General features: G+C 39.5%; 1 protein-coding gene across 5 annotated transcripts in view; it reads right to left on the bottom strand.

The window, feature by feature from the left end:
• Window positions 1-17213, bottom strand: part of CREM (cAMP responsive element modulator) — a 65902-nt gene that overhangs the window by 43130 nt on the left and 5559 nt on the right. For all 5 annotated transcript variants that reach the window (XM_024742263.1, XM_024742267.1, XM_024742261.1 and 2 more), the window contains exons 2-3: window positions 15067-15164; window positions 4962-5082 (exon numbers count right to left, since the gene is read on the bottom strand). In XM_024742263.1, coding sequence (XP_024598031.1) covers window positions 4962-5082; window positions 15067-15110 — 165 coding nt within the window. In that variant the 5' untranslated portion in view covers window positions 15111-15164. The remainder of the gene's footprint in view (window positions 1-4961; window positions 5083-15066; window positions 15165-17213) is intronic.

Below are 17213 nucleotides of genomic sequence, written 5' to 3'. Positions count from 1 at the left end.
GCTTGTATGTTGCTTGTTTTTTTTTCTGATAGCCATCCATATTCTTCCTGGTCCTACTTAGGACCAAGAACATGGATTTTTGGCACAGCTGGCCAAAACAATGAGAAATGCCATTCCAATTTTCCACCAGTTTGAAACAGAAAACACACAAGTCATACACTGAAACCTATCCCTTGTTAAATCATTCCTACTCCAATCCCTCACTGCATACCAGGCCTGCTTTCTTCTAAGATGCTTCTTTACGTACTGTTTGCATTTACAGCAGAGAGGATAAGAAAGGAGGTTAGGGCTTCCCTGGTGGCGCAGTGGTTGAGAGTCTGCCTGCCGATGCAGGGGACGTGGGTTTGTGCCACGGTTTGGGAAGATCCCACGTGCCGCGGATCTGCTGGGCCTGTGAGCCATGGCCACTGAGTCTGCGCGTCCGGAGCCTGTGCTCCGCAACGGGAGAGGCCACAACAGTGAGAGGCCCGCGTACCACAAAAAAAAAAAAAAAGAAAGGAGGTTAGTAGAGTATAATCTCTGAACAACATTCCCTAGTGGCTTCCTCTGCTCCACAGAGTCTCCTTGTTTCCAAAAATACAGAGGTTCTCGGAAAGGTTAAATTTTATATTAGAACTAACTCTCTCAAAGCACTACGCTGACCCTGATATCTTGAGTTTACTTCCAGCTCTATGACCCCTGTGATTCTGCTCCTTTCACCTTTCCTTTCCTATCTGTGCTGAAACTTTGAGAATTGGCCATTTACAAAATAGGGTTATTTTATCTTTCCAACTCGAGGTGTCATACTCAGGCCACAGGCTGCATCAGCAGCTATAAGGCATGAAGCTCCAGATAGCACATCCTCTCCTGAGGCTCCATCTGGATTACCGCGCTCACCCTGAGTTTCATGGCAGCATTATCAATTCCCAAGAGACGTGGAACAAGAAAAGTTCAAGGTGCTACCACTGTTGCCTTCAGAGTAGATTACACATTTGTGAGATGAATGGGGAAATGTGAGCATGGAGTGCATATTATACCAAGGAATTATGCTCGCTTTTGTTAGGTATGATCATGACATTTGGTTATATAGGAAAATGTCTCCATAACCTCTTAAGAGCTGCATACCCAGAAGAAAATAGGAATGACATGAGGTGATGTCTGAGATCTGCAGAGCTGCTTAAAATTCTTCGACAAAAAGAAAAAAAAGAAGATAAATGAAGCAAGTGCTACCAAATCTTAATAATTTTTAAGTTTCTACATATATATGCGGGAGAATTATTCTACTCTTGTATATGTTTGAAATCTTTCATCACAAAAGAAATGATAACTTCCCATTACCCATTTAAGGATTATATTATTTCCAAAGGCTGTAAATATTATTTTAAAAACTACCTGTATATACAGTAATTTTGCTTTTCACCGTTTTAGCTTTAGGAAAGGGTTTCCTCCTGGCTTGGTTATATAAAATAGACTCTTCCATTTACCACCAAGAGTTTTTCCAGGGGGGAAGGGTGGGGATGGGGGTAGAATCTAGTCTTATATATGTATCAACACATACACTTACCAGACAAGATTCCAGCTTCAAGTAAACAAACAAACAAACAAATCTACTTTAAAAACTAACTCAGGCAAGAAGAAATCCAAGTCACAGTACTCAACCTCGATGATCTGCCACTCCAGCCTCTAGCCCTTTGACACTGTCACCACGTGACTTCTATTCACTATTGGATACAGTTAGAAGGGAAAGGCTCCACTGATATCTGGGAAGTTATAAAACAGAAAAACTGAAAACTGAGAACTCCAGCCTCCCTCAATCAGTCAGCAGAGCAGAGGTGTGAGGGCCAAGAGCAAGCTCAAGTTTTCAGATCTTCGTAACTGGGACAATTTTCAGTGTTAACTTGATTAACAGAAGCTCTGGAAAGGCCAGGATACTCAAAACTACCACTATCAAATGACCAGAGGCAAAGGATCAAACCCGCTGAACCTTCTGGTTACACCCTTTGTTCCGACACTACTTAATGATAATTAGACCATGTGAAAAGGAAAGTAACTGTTATAAATTCCTCTTTATACAAACCTGAACTTAAGTCTAAAACATCTGAGAATTCACAATCCTCTAGTTTAAATGAAGTAACTGGCAAGTACATACAATGACATTGGGAATTATTCGGAAGAGTCAGTCAGTCACTTTTAGCATACATTATAGGCTTAATAAAATTTCAGTTTGATTTCCTAATCCTTCTATTATATAATATTGCATAATAATAATGAATACTCATAAATAAACAGCTTCAGGCATCACAAGAATCTAAATTAATAATTACGTTTAGAAAATTCTGACTGCTAAGAACTGTGTCCCAATTCTGCAAAATATCATGATCCATAGAGGATTTATGGCCTCATATCCATGGAGGATAACTCTTAGTTAACCAAAAGAATCAATGACTCAGCATACAGATTTCTTCTTAATCTCTTAACATTCCTAGTATGTGAAAGACAAAAACCATAATTTATTTTTTGATCAACTATTTTAAATATAGAGAAAACAGAATAACATAGCAGGTCTATGAACTCGCTATCCAGATTTAATGTCTATCAACATTTGATATATTTGAGATTTTTAAGGAAGTAATAAACATTGTAAATGTAAACCACAGCTTTTTTCTAGTTCTGTGATTCAGCCTTCTCACAAGTCTCTATTCCCCCCTTCTATTTTATTTAACACTCCCAGCTTTCTCACACCCCAGTTCTCACTCCTTTGTTTCACAAACCCATCGTTATCTATTATTTCACAGAAAAACTTCTTGAAGAATCTATACTTCCAATTTCCTCTCCCTCTTATTTATTCTCTAACCTACTAAAGCTAGGTTTCTGTTCACTGGACCTATTCAATTCCAAAACCTCATAAATCCAAGGTTATTTTTTGGACTTCATATTACTTGACCTCTTTAGCAACTTCTGACTGAGGCTCACGGGGCTGGGTGTCACCCAGGCTGAATGAAGGTCCTCAGAACTGCCAACTATCACTGTTAGACAATGGAGGTCTGTTGTTTTGACTGTGCAGGCCCAGAAGGCCGGAGGAAACTGCATGTGTGGAGGACAGGAAACCAGTACCTAAAGGGAGAGAAGTGGCGGCAGAAGGAAGATTTGCTTTCAACTACCACTTCAGCAAAAGGGCAGAATTATAGACCAAGAATCATAGTTATAAAAACTCTAGAACACCCCCAATTCACCAAAAGATATATGTGCATTCTCTTCTATTTTCACAGACAAAAAGACTAAAGGATAAACACCAAAATGCTAACAACAATTAAATTTCTGGACGTTAAGACTATAGTTAGCTTTAATTTTCTTCTAATAATACATATTTTATCAATTCTGTACAATGAACACGCATTTTTTTAATAAGAAAAAGGCTGCTTTCTTAAAAAATAGCAAAGGTCTGAATGCCTGTTTTCTGGGGTAACAAAGAAGGGTGTTGCCATGGAGATGTAGCTCCACAAAGCACTTGTGAGGAGAAAACCCCAGGGAGCAAGTGGGTGTCGGGAACTTGAAAGAGGAAAGAAAAGCAGGCTGGGTGCGTGGGTGTCTTGGGAAAATAGAGGCCTCACAGGAGCCAGTCTGGCCGGAGACAACCCAGGAGGTGCCTGGCGCTCCCGAGGCCTCTCCAGGCAGCCATCCGGTCGTTTCTATTCTCCCTTCAAGATACTACAGGAGTCTCTCCACTGCTTGCACCCCACATCACCATGATGCCACTCAAATGATGTCCACCCCCCAACCCCCCGACCCGCTCCCAGCTCGCTGAGGTCCCCATCCAACCCACACACAGTTGCTGATGTCTTAAACACAGTGAACACTGGAAAATGTCTCAGGAACATTTAGAACACAGGATGGTCCATGCTCCCAAATGTTTACCACCCTCTGCTTACCCTGACCAGCTCAACTTCCCAGGCCAGACACACGGCTCCACTTGGCCTCAACGCTGCAGCTCCCACCCCCATCCTCTGCCTTTGTACATTCTTCCCTGGCCTAGAATACGCTTCCCTCTCTTCCACCCGTCAACCTCTACTCACACTTTGTGTCCAGCTCAAAAGTAAAATCCTCTACAAAGCACTCCTGGTCAACCGGCTGCTCCCCCGCTGCACGCCTCAATCATTCCTATGTAACATCTCACAGTACTTTTTTTTTTTTTTTTTAACATCTTTATTGGAGTATAATTTCTTTACAATGTTGTGTAAGTTTCTGCTGTATAATAAAGTGAATCAGCTCTATGTATACATATATCCCCATATCTCTTCCCTCTTGCATCTTCCTCCCTCCCCACAATACTTCTTACACAGCGAGAATTACCCCTCAAACACCTCTACCCCACTAAACCGTGAGATGTCAAGGCCAGGAAATACATACCCCACACATCTAGAATAGTGCCTAGATACAGGAAGGATTCAGTAAGTATTTGATGAACTAAATAAATGTGATTGTTTTTACTACATATTTTTATAGATATCTAAAAATAAGAGCTGAAAAACAAACACTAACTCATATCAGTGGTCTCTAAATGAAACTAATTCAAAGTTTAAGACCTAACTAAAAAGAAAGTAAAGATTAAACCAAATATACACTGGACAAATGGCAAGATTTCTGCCATCTTTATAGCTAAGAATATAAAACTACTGAATTGAATTCAATGTGGAATTACTGAACTTCTCAAATAATAAATTGAGGATTACATACTATGGATAATAGGATTACATACATACTATGGAGGGGGTTTTGTTTTTCCTTTACATAGTGTCTGTTACAATGCAAAAGTAATTCAAACACATATCTTCTCTTCCAAGTCAAATCAGTAAGAATGGCTGATAACCGGGGAATAGGGGAAACTTAAGACCAACTGCAAGAAAACAGAATCTGCACACAATTCTCATTCCCATACAGGCTAATTTTCATTGGTGCCTGCCTGTTGCCTACATTAAGTTTACCTGAGCTAAAGTGGGGATTGAATTTTGACCAGTCTGCATCTGCATGTGAGCAGATTCGCTCTCTGCCACAGAATCTGGTATACTTCCATCCTGCTGAGAGTCAATTTCCATGGTCATTTGTCTGGAAAGACAATAAAAAGGAAGAAGTATTAAGGCCCTATCTGAATATCTGAAATATCTGTGTTCACTTGGCTTTCTGATTGATATTCATTTCTATCATCCAATTGTACTACTTTCTATTTTCAAGAAATAGACTCAGTGGCAGAGTCCTAACTCTCCAAACTTAAAGGCACCTTCTCTGCTCACTGGGTATGAACATTACCAAGGGAGCACTACAAAATGTTCCATGGAATTAGTTTATTTAAAAAAAATTTTAATCTTATAATAAAGCCTCCTTGATAATTATTTTAAGCCCTCTTGCATAAATTAGTGATAAAGTTAGGTTTTATATTTTACATGAAGTTTAAATATTCTATGACTCTCACGGCCTAATAAACCTGCTTTACATTATGATGTAATATGAAAGAACTTCCACATTGTCTAAACTAATTGTGTTACAATATAAAGATGTAGCTGCTTTGTCAGCACTAAGTAGCTGCTGATAAAAAAGCCTGTCAAATTGAATCACTCAGAGTTGACCATTTGTCCTGCAGCTCTCCCTTTACTTAAAGAGAATCTAATTTTTCCAGGAAAAACTTATGCAATAATCTTTTTGCCTATAATTTCAATTTAAGTTAATTATTTCTATATAGACTCTTTCTAGATAGATGGTAAACCATATTATAATGTTACCCTACTACTAGAAAATATAAAATGCAAACAAAAAATAAGCAAAATCAAATTCCAAAAACTTATAGGAACTACTCCCTGCTATTGTATATCTTTTCAGTTGTCAATAATATAGTGTGTTTTTTTCACCTTAGTAGACTAAATATATATCCAGAAAGTATGCAGGTAAATTAGAACTTTGAATTGACATGTCCAGATCTTTTTTCCCAGATTTGATTAGTAACCAGATCCTACAGATCCTTCATCTACTTAATACCTTCTTTTGCATTTCAACAAACATTACCTGAATTCAAGTCTTCTGTTCTCAAAGCTGTCTGCTGTAGTCTATACTACACCTAGAATTACTTCTCCCTATTCAGACATTTTAATACTTACAACTGAACATGACAATTTAGAGCAATTATAAAAATAAAAATCTAGAGTCTACTATGAAAAAATGTCTTTCCCTCAACATTCCCCAATTCCTTTATCTCTTTTCTTATTATTTCCCAACATGGACTGTCCAATTCTAGGTAAGTAGAGGCCATGCCCCTGCAAAAACTGCCAATTCCTGCGGTTCTACTTTTGCTGTGAGCAGTTCCCAAAGAGAATACCTAGAACACTTAATTCTGCAAGATATGAAAAGGTATTATCTGAGAAAAGAGGGTAAGGGGGACACGCTTAGCTAGAGGTTGAAATATCCGGGACTAAAAGGGTTTATTTGCTGCAGAATTTTCTCAGAAGCTTGAATATTTCAGTGTGACTTGAGAAGGGTGGAGGGTGCAGATCCAATAGGCAGCATTTTCCAAAAGTATCTGACTCCCCTAGACCCTCTTCCCACAAAGCAAGTCCTAGCAGAAGTGTTTTGGGAAGAACTTGAGAAATGTTGTCTTATGCTATTTCTTACACCATTATTAAAAGCTCTCTTTAGGGTCTTTCCTGGTGGCGCAGTGGTTGAGAGTCCGCCTGCCGATGCAGGGGACACAGGTTTGCGAGCCGGTCCGGGAAGATCCCACATGCCGCAGAGCGGCTGGGCCCGTGAGCCATGGCCGCTGAGCCTGCGCGTCCGGAGCCTGTGCTCCGTGACGGAAGAGGCCACAACAGTGAGCAGCCCGCGTACGGCAAAAAAAAAAAAAAAAGCTCTCTTTAGGCTCTGCCAAGAACTTGAGTCTCCACTCAAACATTATACGCTGAAAGGCCTTCCCCACTTCAGGAACATTCCTTTAGCACCATCTACAATACATGACAGGCCCTGAGAATACAAAAGTTAAGTCACAATCCTTGCCCTGAAGGAAATCATTCACCACTTGGGCCTTGGTTTCTCAAAGTATAGTCCTCGCACAACCTGTATCAGAATTAACAAATACACTTGTAAAGACAAAAAAAAGGCAGATTCCCAGACTCAACCCCAAATCTACTGATTCAAACTTTCTGAGGGGTCTAATTTTTTACATCCAAGAGATTCTGATATATATTAAAATTTGAGAAAAACTTAGCTTATTGGTAAATTCTATCAGTTAGACCAGTAATGAACACTTCTTAAACTGTGTGAAGGATGTTATGTACGAAATGCTTTGGAAAACATAGGAAGGAATGTTGAAGTGGGCCTGAGGATGGGGCCATGCGAGTTGTATACTGAAGGATGAGAAGCATTTCACCAGGTAGAAAAGGACAGGAGGACCATGAGAGGAAGGAAAATACGGAGAATGTCTGGAAAATAGAGTAGCCGACTGTAGTAGGGAACGTGGTAAGGCGTGGGGGAGCCCTGGGGGGAGCCTATCTACATCTAGCGGGGAAGAGGCAGAGCAGACAGGTGAAAGTATGGCCAGAAAGGCTGGGGGGATCCAGATTAAGAACTGCTTTTAATACTCTGGAGAGAAGAGATGTCCACGTCACTCAGATGCTCCTTTACTCTAGGTCCTTCAGCATCTACACTGTACAACGTTTCAACTGTTTGATATCTTAGAATTCAGTCAAGAACGAGACAATAACCAAGAGTTACCTGTTAACAGGCAAAACAAATGGCCCAAAGTTCGTAAACTGAAACTTCTAAAATGAGGAGTACCTAGTTGGTACTCTAAACCCATTCAATTTAATTGTAAATACAATTCTCATTTATCTGGTTTCTAAACATACTGGATATAAGAAGTGACAGCTGGAAATAGGGTAAGGGGAGGAGAAAATATACAGAATATAATAAACAGGTCAAGAATTCCAAGTGTGGCTGTGGGTGGGAATGTAAGTTGGTGCAGCCATCGTGAAAACAGCGTGGAGGGTCCTCAGAACACTCGAAAGAGAGCTGCCACACGACCCAGCCATCCCTCTACTGGGTGTATATCCAACCCCCTGCACTAATTCGAAAAGACACATGCACCCCAATGTTCACAGCAGCACTGTTTACAACTGCCAAGATATGGAAGCAACCTAAGTGTCCATCAACAGATGACTGGATAAACAAGATGTGGTCTGTATACACAGGGGAATGCTACTCAGCTATAAAAAATGGAATTTTGCCATTTGCAATAACGTGGATGGACTTGGAGGGTATTACGTTAAGTGAAATCAGTCAGACAGAGAAGGACAAATACTCCATGATATCACTTATATGTGGAATCTAAAAAATACAACAAACTACTGAATATAACAAAAAAGAAACAGACTCCCAGATATATTGAACAAACTAGTGGTTACCAGTAGGAAGAGGGAAGCAGGAGGGACAGGATAGGGGTAGGGGATTAAGAGGTACAAACTATTAGGTTTAAAATAAGCTACAATGATATACTGTACAACACAAGAAATATAGCCAATATTTTATAGTAAGTAAAAATGGAGTAGAACCTTTAAAGATTGTGAATCACGGTATTAGTACACCTGTAACTTATATAATATTGTACATCAACTATACATTAATAAAATTTTTTAAAATTAAAGGAATTCCAAGTGTGTAGCAATTTGGGCCCATACAGGGTAAAGTCTCCTAGTTCTTTATATTCAGGAAATTGAAGAATTTATGAGTTAAAATTCAATAACTGATATTTACAATAACTATCCTGAGTCATTAAGAAAGAAAATAATTATACTTTGTATAATTTAAGGAAAGAGGAGTATACATAATAGAATCCAGGAAGACTCCCACCAAAAAAAGCACTAATGCTTAAAAAGGTAAACCTAAGGTATTCAGGAGTTGTTTTTTGAGATATAATGAAAGACTTCATAAGTTATTAAACATTTCAAACTGTTTTACACATGAAAGTGTTTTATACACAGTATTTCATGCACTCACGTTCCCTTTTTTTCCTGGGTATTCCCCAGAGTTCAATCCTTTGCCCTTTTACTTTTTTCAGTCTACATACTATGGCTTCCTCAATCCTATATGCATTTGACTCCCAAATCTGTATCTGTGCTTCCCCCCCAAGTGAGCAACTTAACCTGGAGTTTTCACAGACACCTATCCCTTCTCTTATATTCCTTCTTTCAGTAAAGAGCATCACTATCCATTCAAGCTCCAAAGTTAGAATCATGTGTCTGTATGTGAGTCAGTACCACACCAACTACCAAAAAATCCATATAGCTAAATACCAGCCAGATCAGGATGCCATGAGGCCCTGAGCCTCCTAGTGAGGAAAGGCAGAAATGGAAGGTTAGCAGCACCCCCCTCCCCGCCACCCCCGTTCATCCTCCCTGCCACACTTGGCATCATCCACTAACCTCCTATCCCAGCACTGGACCAAGCAGCTGCATTGATGCTCCTCACAACTGCTACCGTCCACTCACATATCACAGTAAGGTCCCCTGTAAGCCATGACTAAACTGCAATGCTCCTTCACCTATGCCAGAATCATATCCATTAACATCTCACATTCTGGTTTCCCCAGCCACTGTCAAAGATACAAGCTCCTCCCACATTTCATTTTCACTCTCATAACCAGTGCTTCCTTTCCCCCCATAATACAGTTGCTCGCTCCTGTTCTCCTCCGAAGCCTTTGCGATGTGCTGCCTGGAACTCCCAAAGCCCCCCACACCCCGCCTCAAGAGGGAGCTGTTTGTCTTCCCACACTGAATCAAGATCCCAATGTTGACTTGGCATCCTCACTGATCCCCACTATTTCCCAGCTGTGCTTCCTCTGCTCCTTCATAAAAACTCTTGTTCACGGAGCCTCAAGGTAATTGGGTGTACCATCCGATACTACTCATCCATATGATAATCATCAGCTTCTACTTTCAAGGATTGACACTGAAGATTTTGGCACCTGACTTAAAAAAGCTTTCCTCTCCACCATTCTGTGTTATGTTCCACCCTCAAAACAAAGGACCCATCCCTCACCCTGATGCCTCGGTTTAATGACTTTCTTCCCTCCCCTACAGCCTTCTACCTGAGGGGCTGGCCATACACTGGACCTTGTCAGTGTCCAAAACTGCTCCACCTCTGAAATAATTAATTCTGACACCCCACTCTACCAATATCCTATCCTCCCAGCTCACACCCACCCTCAATTACTCCCATCACGCCTGTATTTCCACCACACTGATCTCTAGACCACTACTTTCTCCCTTTCAATCAGCCTCCTCCTTTCTTCACATCCCGTCCTACTCAGCTTAGAATCCATAGTTTCTCATTTTAACTGCTGTTTCCCAATACCCTAAATTCCCTTGTCCCTTTTCCTTCTGTTTTATCTGTTTAGTAAATACCAATCTCAGATAAAACCTATTCCGTCTCCTCTATGCCTGCACCAATGAACAATACTGAACAAAATTTAAGAAGAGAATATTATTAAGGCTACTGAATCCAGTTTTCAACCTCAAATAAGCAGCAATCTTACTGCTTCCTTGGAAGCTTACTCTCCCATTCTCTGCTACTGTTTCAAGTCTCCCTCTTCTCAAATCCCTGAGCTCACCTACTATCACATTCCACATGAGACCTTGCCTCCTGTTTCAGATGAGAACCCCCTCAACTTCCTGCCACCAAATCAACAAATCCACTTACACCTACACCTGCATTTTCCCTTGCTTCCAACTCCCCAGACTTAAATTCCTGTCTGTCCTTGGGATCCCTCTTCATTAGGCTGTGGGGGCATTACACTAACAATTACCCTCTGCCCTCCCCATGGCTTCCTCCTGCCAAGATTTAAGCTTGTTCAAGTCTCCCCAACCACACACACACACACACACACACACACACACACACACACCCACTGAACCAGAAGTCATTCTCTAGCTGCTCTCTCAAACCTCTCTTCTTCCTCTCACTGCTAAGCTACTTTAAAGAACTGCCAACACTATCTCCATTTCTTCACCTCCTACCTACTCCCAGACAACCCCTAACTGGCTTCTGCCTCACGAAGACTTCTCTAGTAAGGGTAATCTATCTCAGTCACTGAATCCAATGTTTATTTTAAGTCCTATCTTGTTTGATCCCTCAGCAGCACTCAAAACCGCTGACATCTCCCTTCTTGGGACTCTATCTTGAGGTCACGATACTGATTTTCTGCTCTCATCCAATTCTCTGACAATTTCTCCACAAGCTCCTTTGCCAATTCCTTCTCCTACTCAGTGTTAACCTTCAACACTGCATTCTTTAGGACTCTGGTTAGCCTTCTGGCCTCACTCTCAAATCTCTTCCTGTGTAATATTATCCATTTCTCTAGATTCAAGCACCAGCTTTAAGCTTACGACTCTCAAATCTAGATCTCCGGCCCAGAGGTCTCTCTTGAATTCCAGAATCATATCCAAGTGCCTACTTAACATCTCCAAATAGATGTCCTGCAGGTACCTCAAACTCAATGGGTCCAAAACTAACTCCTTTTCTTCCTCCACAAACATGTTCCTTCTCTGAGTTTCGCACCTCAGGAAATGGGGCCCCACCTTCAATCCATCTGCTCCAGTGGAAACCTAAGTGTCATCCTGATACCCTCTCCCTTTCATTCCCTACAGTGTCATCACCAGGTGGGATGATTCTACCTTCCAAAGAACAATTCAGTCCTCTTCTCTGCCACCACTGTCCTGCCAACAGTTATCTTTCTGAAACATATTTCTGCTTAAAACTCTTCAGGAGCTTCCTATTGGCTACAGGATAAAACCCAAACTTCTCACAATAATCCTAACTACAACTACCGTTTGTCAAGTGCTTACCATGTGGTAAATGCCTACTAGTTTTCATTCTTAACAACTTTATAAGGGCAATATACCTAGTTCTTCTTTTAGAGGTGAGGAAAAGGAGACATAAAGAGGTTGAGAATCTGATTTTACCACAAAGGTATTGAGTGGCAAAGCCAGGTTTCGAACTAAGGTCTTTTTCCAAAGTTCATATTCTCAATTACCAAACCAAACTGCCATTCAATTTCTTTCACAATGTGACCTCATTTTATCTTTACAGCCTCATCTCCAGCCACCCCATTCCTTCCCACACTCTGCATTCCAGCCTCCTTATGAGCCATTTGTTGGTCAAATACACATCTTATTCCCCCAATTCTAATCTTTTATATCTGCTCTTCCCTGTTCCTGGGATGCCCTTCACTCCTTCTCTGTCCAACAGGCGCATTTCTACTCGTTCTTCAAAGCCTGGCTCAAGGACACCATCTTTCAAAGCCTATTCGAATAGCCTTGGGCACAATTACGCTGTTCTGAGTTCCCAAAGCATCTTGTGCAATCCCCTCCATTTCAGCACTTGTCTAGCATATATCACATCTGTCCACAAAGTACTAGCACAGTGTGTGCAACAGAGACCACATCTTAGATTTCGATGTATTCCCAGTACCTAGTACAGAATCTACCATAATCATTAAATAAGCCAATTAATCAACTATTCTGGAAGACTACGCAACTGTTAGGTGTTACTAAAATGATAAAAATAAGGTTCAGAGAGATTAAGTGACTTTCTACAGAGGACACAACAGACTGCATGATAGAGGGTGAACAAGAGGTCTTGTGACTGTGACCTCAGGGGTCCTTCCACAGCCAGTGCCCTGAGCAGTAGTCCCGTTTAGATACATCTTAACCAATGCTGTGCTTTTGAGTATGCTGCAACTGTTGTCACAATCTTCATTTAGATATGCTTTGTCTTTCCCACTAGGATGTAGATCTTATCCCATTTTATTCTCCTGGAGTGCCTCGTACAGTGCCCAGTACATGTCATTCAGTAAAAGTTTGATACTAAATTTATTTGAAGGTAAAAATCATCTACAGAAGAGTAAGGTCAGCACTACCAATTTACACACTCTGTCATTTTCAACTAAGTTCATTCTGCTGATCTATATCCAACTGTTCTCCAGTACCACCGCCTAAACCCACTAAAAACCAACCCAGGCCAGGACTCAGGGCTGAAGATTCAATTAACATTTAAGTGCTCAAAATGGGTCAGGCACTGTACTGGGTATTTTCAAACACTAACTCAGCAGGAAATACAGGACCCAGACCTCAGCTGGAAATGATGTACATCAACACTAACATCTGTAAGTCAGCCTCAGTAGTCCTGATGGAATTTATTTAAAAAGTGTAAGAGAAAGATCCATTTTAATCTTTCATACTTTATGAAAGATTTATACTTTAAGTATGAGTGAAGATTTGAGTATGAAAGATTTGAAAGATTTCATACTTTAAAGTATGTTCACTTACATACATACTTTATAGTGAAAATTAAAGAGGTGTACATACAATATTTTCCCCCAAATCTCACTTTTTGTAATAAATTTTAATCATAGTTATACTAGTATTAATAGAGTAATCTATAAATTAATTATGTAATATTTTAATCTTAAACAAATCCAAATTAGACAGAAAAAGACCAATTAGGAAATATAAATTACAGAATATTTAAAAATAAAAACGTATGAGATAAAACAATAAAAAACACTAAAACAAATTAAAAAGTCCATTAAGCACCATAAGCTAACAGTAAGCAAAATACTGGCAAACATTCAGTTCCACAATTCTAAAGAACAGATAAGGATTTGCTAAAATGGGCATATTTAAATTTATAAATGATTAATGGAAGTAGGAACATTCTTTTCTTATGAAAGCTAAATATTTCCTCTGAAATCTTTTTTATATTATTGGCAAACCATTTTCTTCTTCAACAGAAAAGTAAATGTTATCCCAATATTTTCTGAATATATTGGGATTCAGTTCAGTAAGTGTTAATATAACTAATGTTTTAAAAGAATAGGATCCATCCAGTAGCACAATTTTCAAAGACTTCCAGGGTGAACTACTTTTAGGGGTTGGGGGTAGAATTGTATTTGTTTGCTTACTCTGTTATTTTCTAGGCCTTTAGTAGAACATCTATGTCATACTGCAAAAACTCCCCAAAATACTGAACTACAACAAACAGTACAGTACTGTCTGTATATGATTTGTATAATATACATTCAAGAAATGAATACAAAGGAATATATCTGTAAAAATGATATTTACAATTATAGAAATATTGAGGTAATTAATGACCAAAGTTATTTCGGCGTACCTATGTTTCAAGAACACACAAGATATTTAAATGGAAGGAAAAACCAGAAGAAAAAGGAAAAACATTTTAAAGAAATGCTATCATAAGTACGGAGGAAAGTGTTCGTAAAAGGTAGGAACAAAGAAGAGAAAAGGAATACAGACCAAAAATATCTAAATGAAAAATAAGACAAAGGCAGTTTCCTAATTATAATTAAAGTGTACAGTGAACTAATAACTTCTAAAATCTTACTTAGTTGTATCCAGTTTGCAAAGACAAATTACACTGCAGAGCAACTATATTTACCCTTGTAAACATTTTCACCTCTTTTAAAAATAGGATCCAGCAGCAAAAGGAAAAATTATTAAAGTTGTTTCTATAATCTATTTTTAAATAGTTTTACCAAAACTGTCAAAGAAAATTCATTTTCTTTTTGATGCTAGACCCAATGGATGAACCAGAATGTCTCTGAAAGTAACTAAAAGAAAACCTGATAAGTAATATTTGGATTTCTGTAAAACGCTTGGTAGAGACTTCCCTCTGTTTTACAACTTCAGGTACAAGTGTAAGCAGAAAAACGAAAACTCTGTCCACATCCTTAAGTGCAATCTCCTTTCTGACTGGAAAGGCCAGCGCTTAGAATGAGCTGCCCGTGAATGTCCACCCATCCTCTGCATTGCCTCACACAGCACATGGTGGAAGAGAAACTCCTTAATTGAGCAGCTGAGCAATTTGGGTACATATTATTATATTTTTTATTATAATGTGTATATATACGTACACACATACACATACATATGTATGGTACATAGATATACACCATTAATTTATCCATCATTTTAACTTTAAGCTCTCTAAGTAGAACTTTCAAAAGAATAGAAAAATAATATATCCACCTACCTTAGATTTGTTTTAATATATTTTTTCCTGCCACACTTGCTCATTATTAAGATATTTGTAGTCAATGCTTTGCTCCTTCGTTTTCTTCTTTATTTATCCTGCAGTAAAATTATAATGTCGAGTTGGCAGATCATAAGATTTTATTTAAAAAAAATTAAAATCTCTCAAAACTACACCAGAATACTCTAATTTCCATAAAACAAAAAAACAGCATAGAGAGGTGAAAACAACTCCGTACTTTTTTCCAACTTACTTCTATACAATTTTCTTAGGAAAAAATTCAAAAAAATTAAATCATGTGCTACTTATCATTTTCCACTGAAGAGAGTGCAGTGCTGCTTAAATTATTTTACACACACTACAAATCGCTCGTAAGTATCAGCTCTATTTTAAAATAATAATCACTTAATAAACTGAATGAATCTATCTTCTCAAATTTCATTCCACTGAAACAAATTTGTCAACTATTTTTCATTTACTTAACTTCAAAACTGGGTTTTGTCAAAGAATTTTAACTGCAAACAAAATAGTAACCATTCCTTTAAAATCTCCTCTGATAGCCTTTAATCCATTAAAAAAGCTGTTTTAGACACTCTAGCAATTAAACCCCCCCTTTTTTTTTTTTTACTAATATCTCTTTAAAATACACATTTGACATGCTGAATGAAGTAAAGTTGGCAAAGAAAAAGACAAAAGGAGAGCAGTGAGCCCTCAATTTGTTTTAGATTTGAAAGGACCAACACCCGCATCCCTAAGTTCCTTCCAGGCGTCTATGCCAGCAACAGAGATGCTTGGCAACAAACATGCTATTTCTGGGGTTCCCTCCTAAGCGGTCCCTCTAAAATGATGTCACACCATCCCACCCAATTTGGAAACTGAGTCAGCAGGCAAGTGTGCTGCAACTTACTACGGGCACCAGGACAATGGTTACTGTTACCACCTGCCCCCACACAACCATAGCAACAATGTGGAAAGGTAAGGCACTTGAACCAGGCAACCTACAACATGAACAAGAAAGAAGGATGGTGACATTCCTTCAGATTAAACCTTATTCTGTGTTATATTACACTGGCATTTTATGTGGGGACATCTTATCTTCCATAACAACTGTGTAACCATGAGGGCAGGGGCTACTGATTTATTAAACAGTGACTGGCACCCAAGATACCCCAGCCCTTGTGCTTGGCACCAAGACACAGGTAACAAGATGTCCCTGATCTCCAGCAGCTTCGGTTCTAATGAGGGAGACAGATGTTTAAACAAGGAATAATGATAATATTATCTGAATAATAATGATGAGCACGGCACAATATAAGAAGAGAGAAGTAACTCCCAATTTCTCCTGGAAATACCATATTCTTTGGTTTAATTTCTGAGTAAGTAATACATTAAGATTCAGAACTCAAAAAGTAGAAAAAGGTATTTGGTGAAGTCTGGGAACAGCCACCCATTTCCTCTTCCCAGAGGCTGCCAGCATTGAAGACAGTCTCAGCTTCCTGCCACCCCATCACAAGACATCAAGAGAGCAAATGACTAGCCTCGCAACAGAATAATGACCATCAGATAAACCTGATCCTGACTCAGGCTCATCAGAGAATTATTTCATTCCAACTACTCTCTAAGAAATCATCACTGATTGATCGCCTGCTTGCCAAATCTTCAAGAATGATCTTTAGTCCCTATCCTCAACATGCCTACAGCATTTCCTACTCCCCAAATTTCGCCCTCCTTGAACTCTTCAGGACACCACGTTCATGTTTCCCTTCCAAGTTATCCAGTCCTTCGCCTTAGTCTCCTTTGGCCCACTCTTTAAGTACTGGTATTCCAAGGCTTCCAGTCACAAACACCTCCACACTCTCCCCCTAGGCTGCCTCATCCCCTCTTGATGTGTCTCAAATCTCACCTCCAGCCTGGACCTCTCTCTCCTGAGCTCTAGCCTGTATGTATCTGCCTATTCGACATCTCTTAACGGTTTCTTCAGAGATCCTCAAGTCTAATGTTTAAAACTAACCTCAACTCTCTTGCTCTGCATCTCACCTCTTGCTGTACTTTTATCTCGATCGGGGAGTGACATCACCATCGGCTCAGCCACCCTATCCAGGAGTCCTCTCTCTTCATTCCCCACTTCCCTTGTCCCCAGTTCCTGA

The sequence above is a fragment of the Neophocaena asiaeorientalis genome, unplaced genomic scaffold, assembly GCF_003031525.2.
Source record: "Neophocaena asiaeorientalis asiaeorientalis breed wild unplaced genomic scaffold, Neophocaena_asiaeorientalis_V1.1 scaffold781, whole genome shotgun sequence".
Taxonomy (NCBI): domain Eukaryota; kingdom Metazoa; phylum Chordata; class Mammalia; order Artiodactyla; family Phocoenidae; genus Neophocaena; species Neophocaena asiaeorientalis.
The sequence above is the reverse complement of the archived record's forward strand: the minus strand, read 5'-3'. Positions and strand labels throughout refer to the sequence as shown.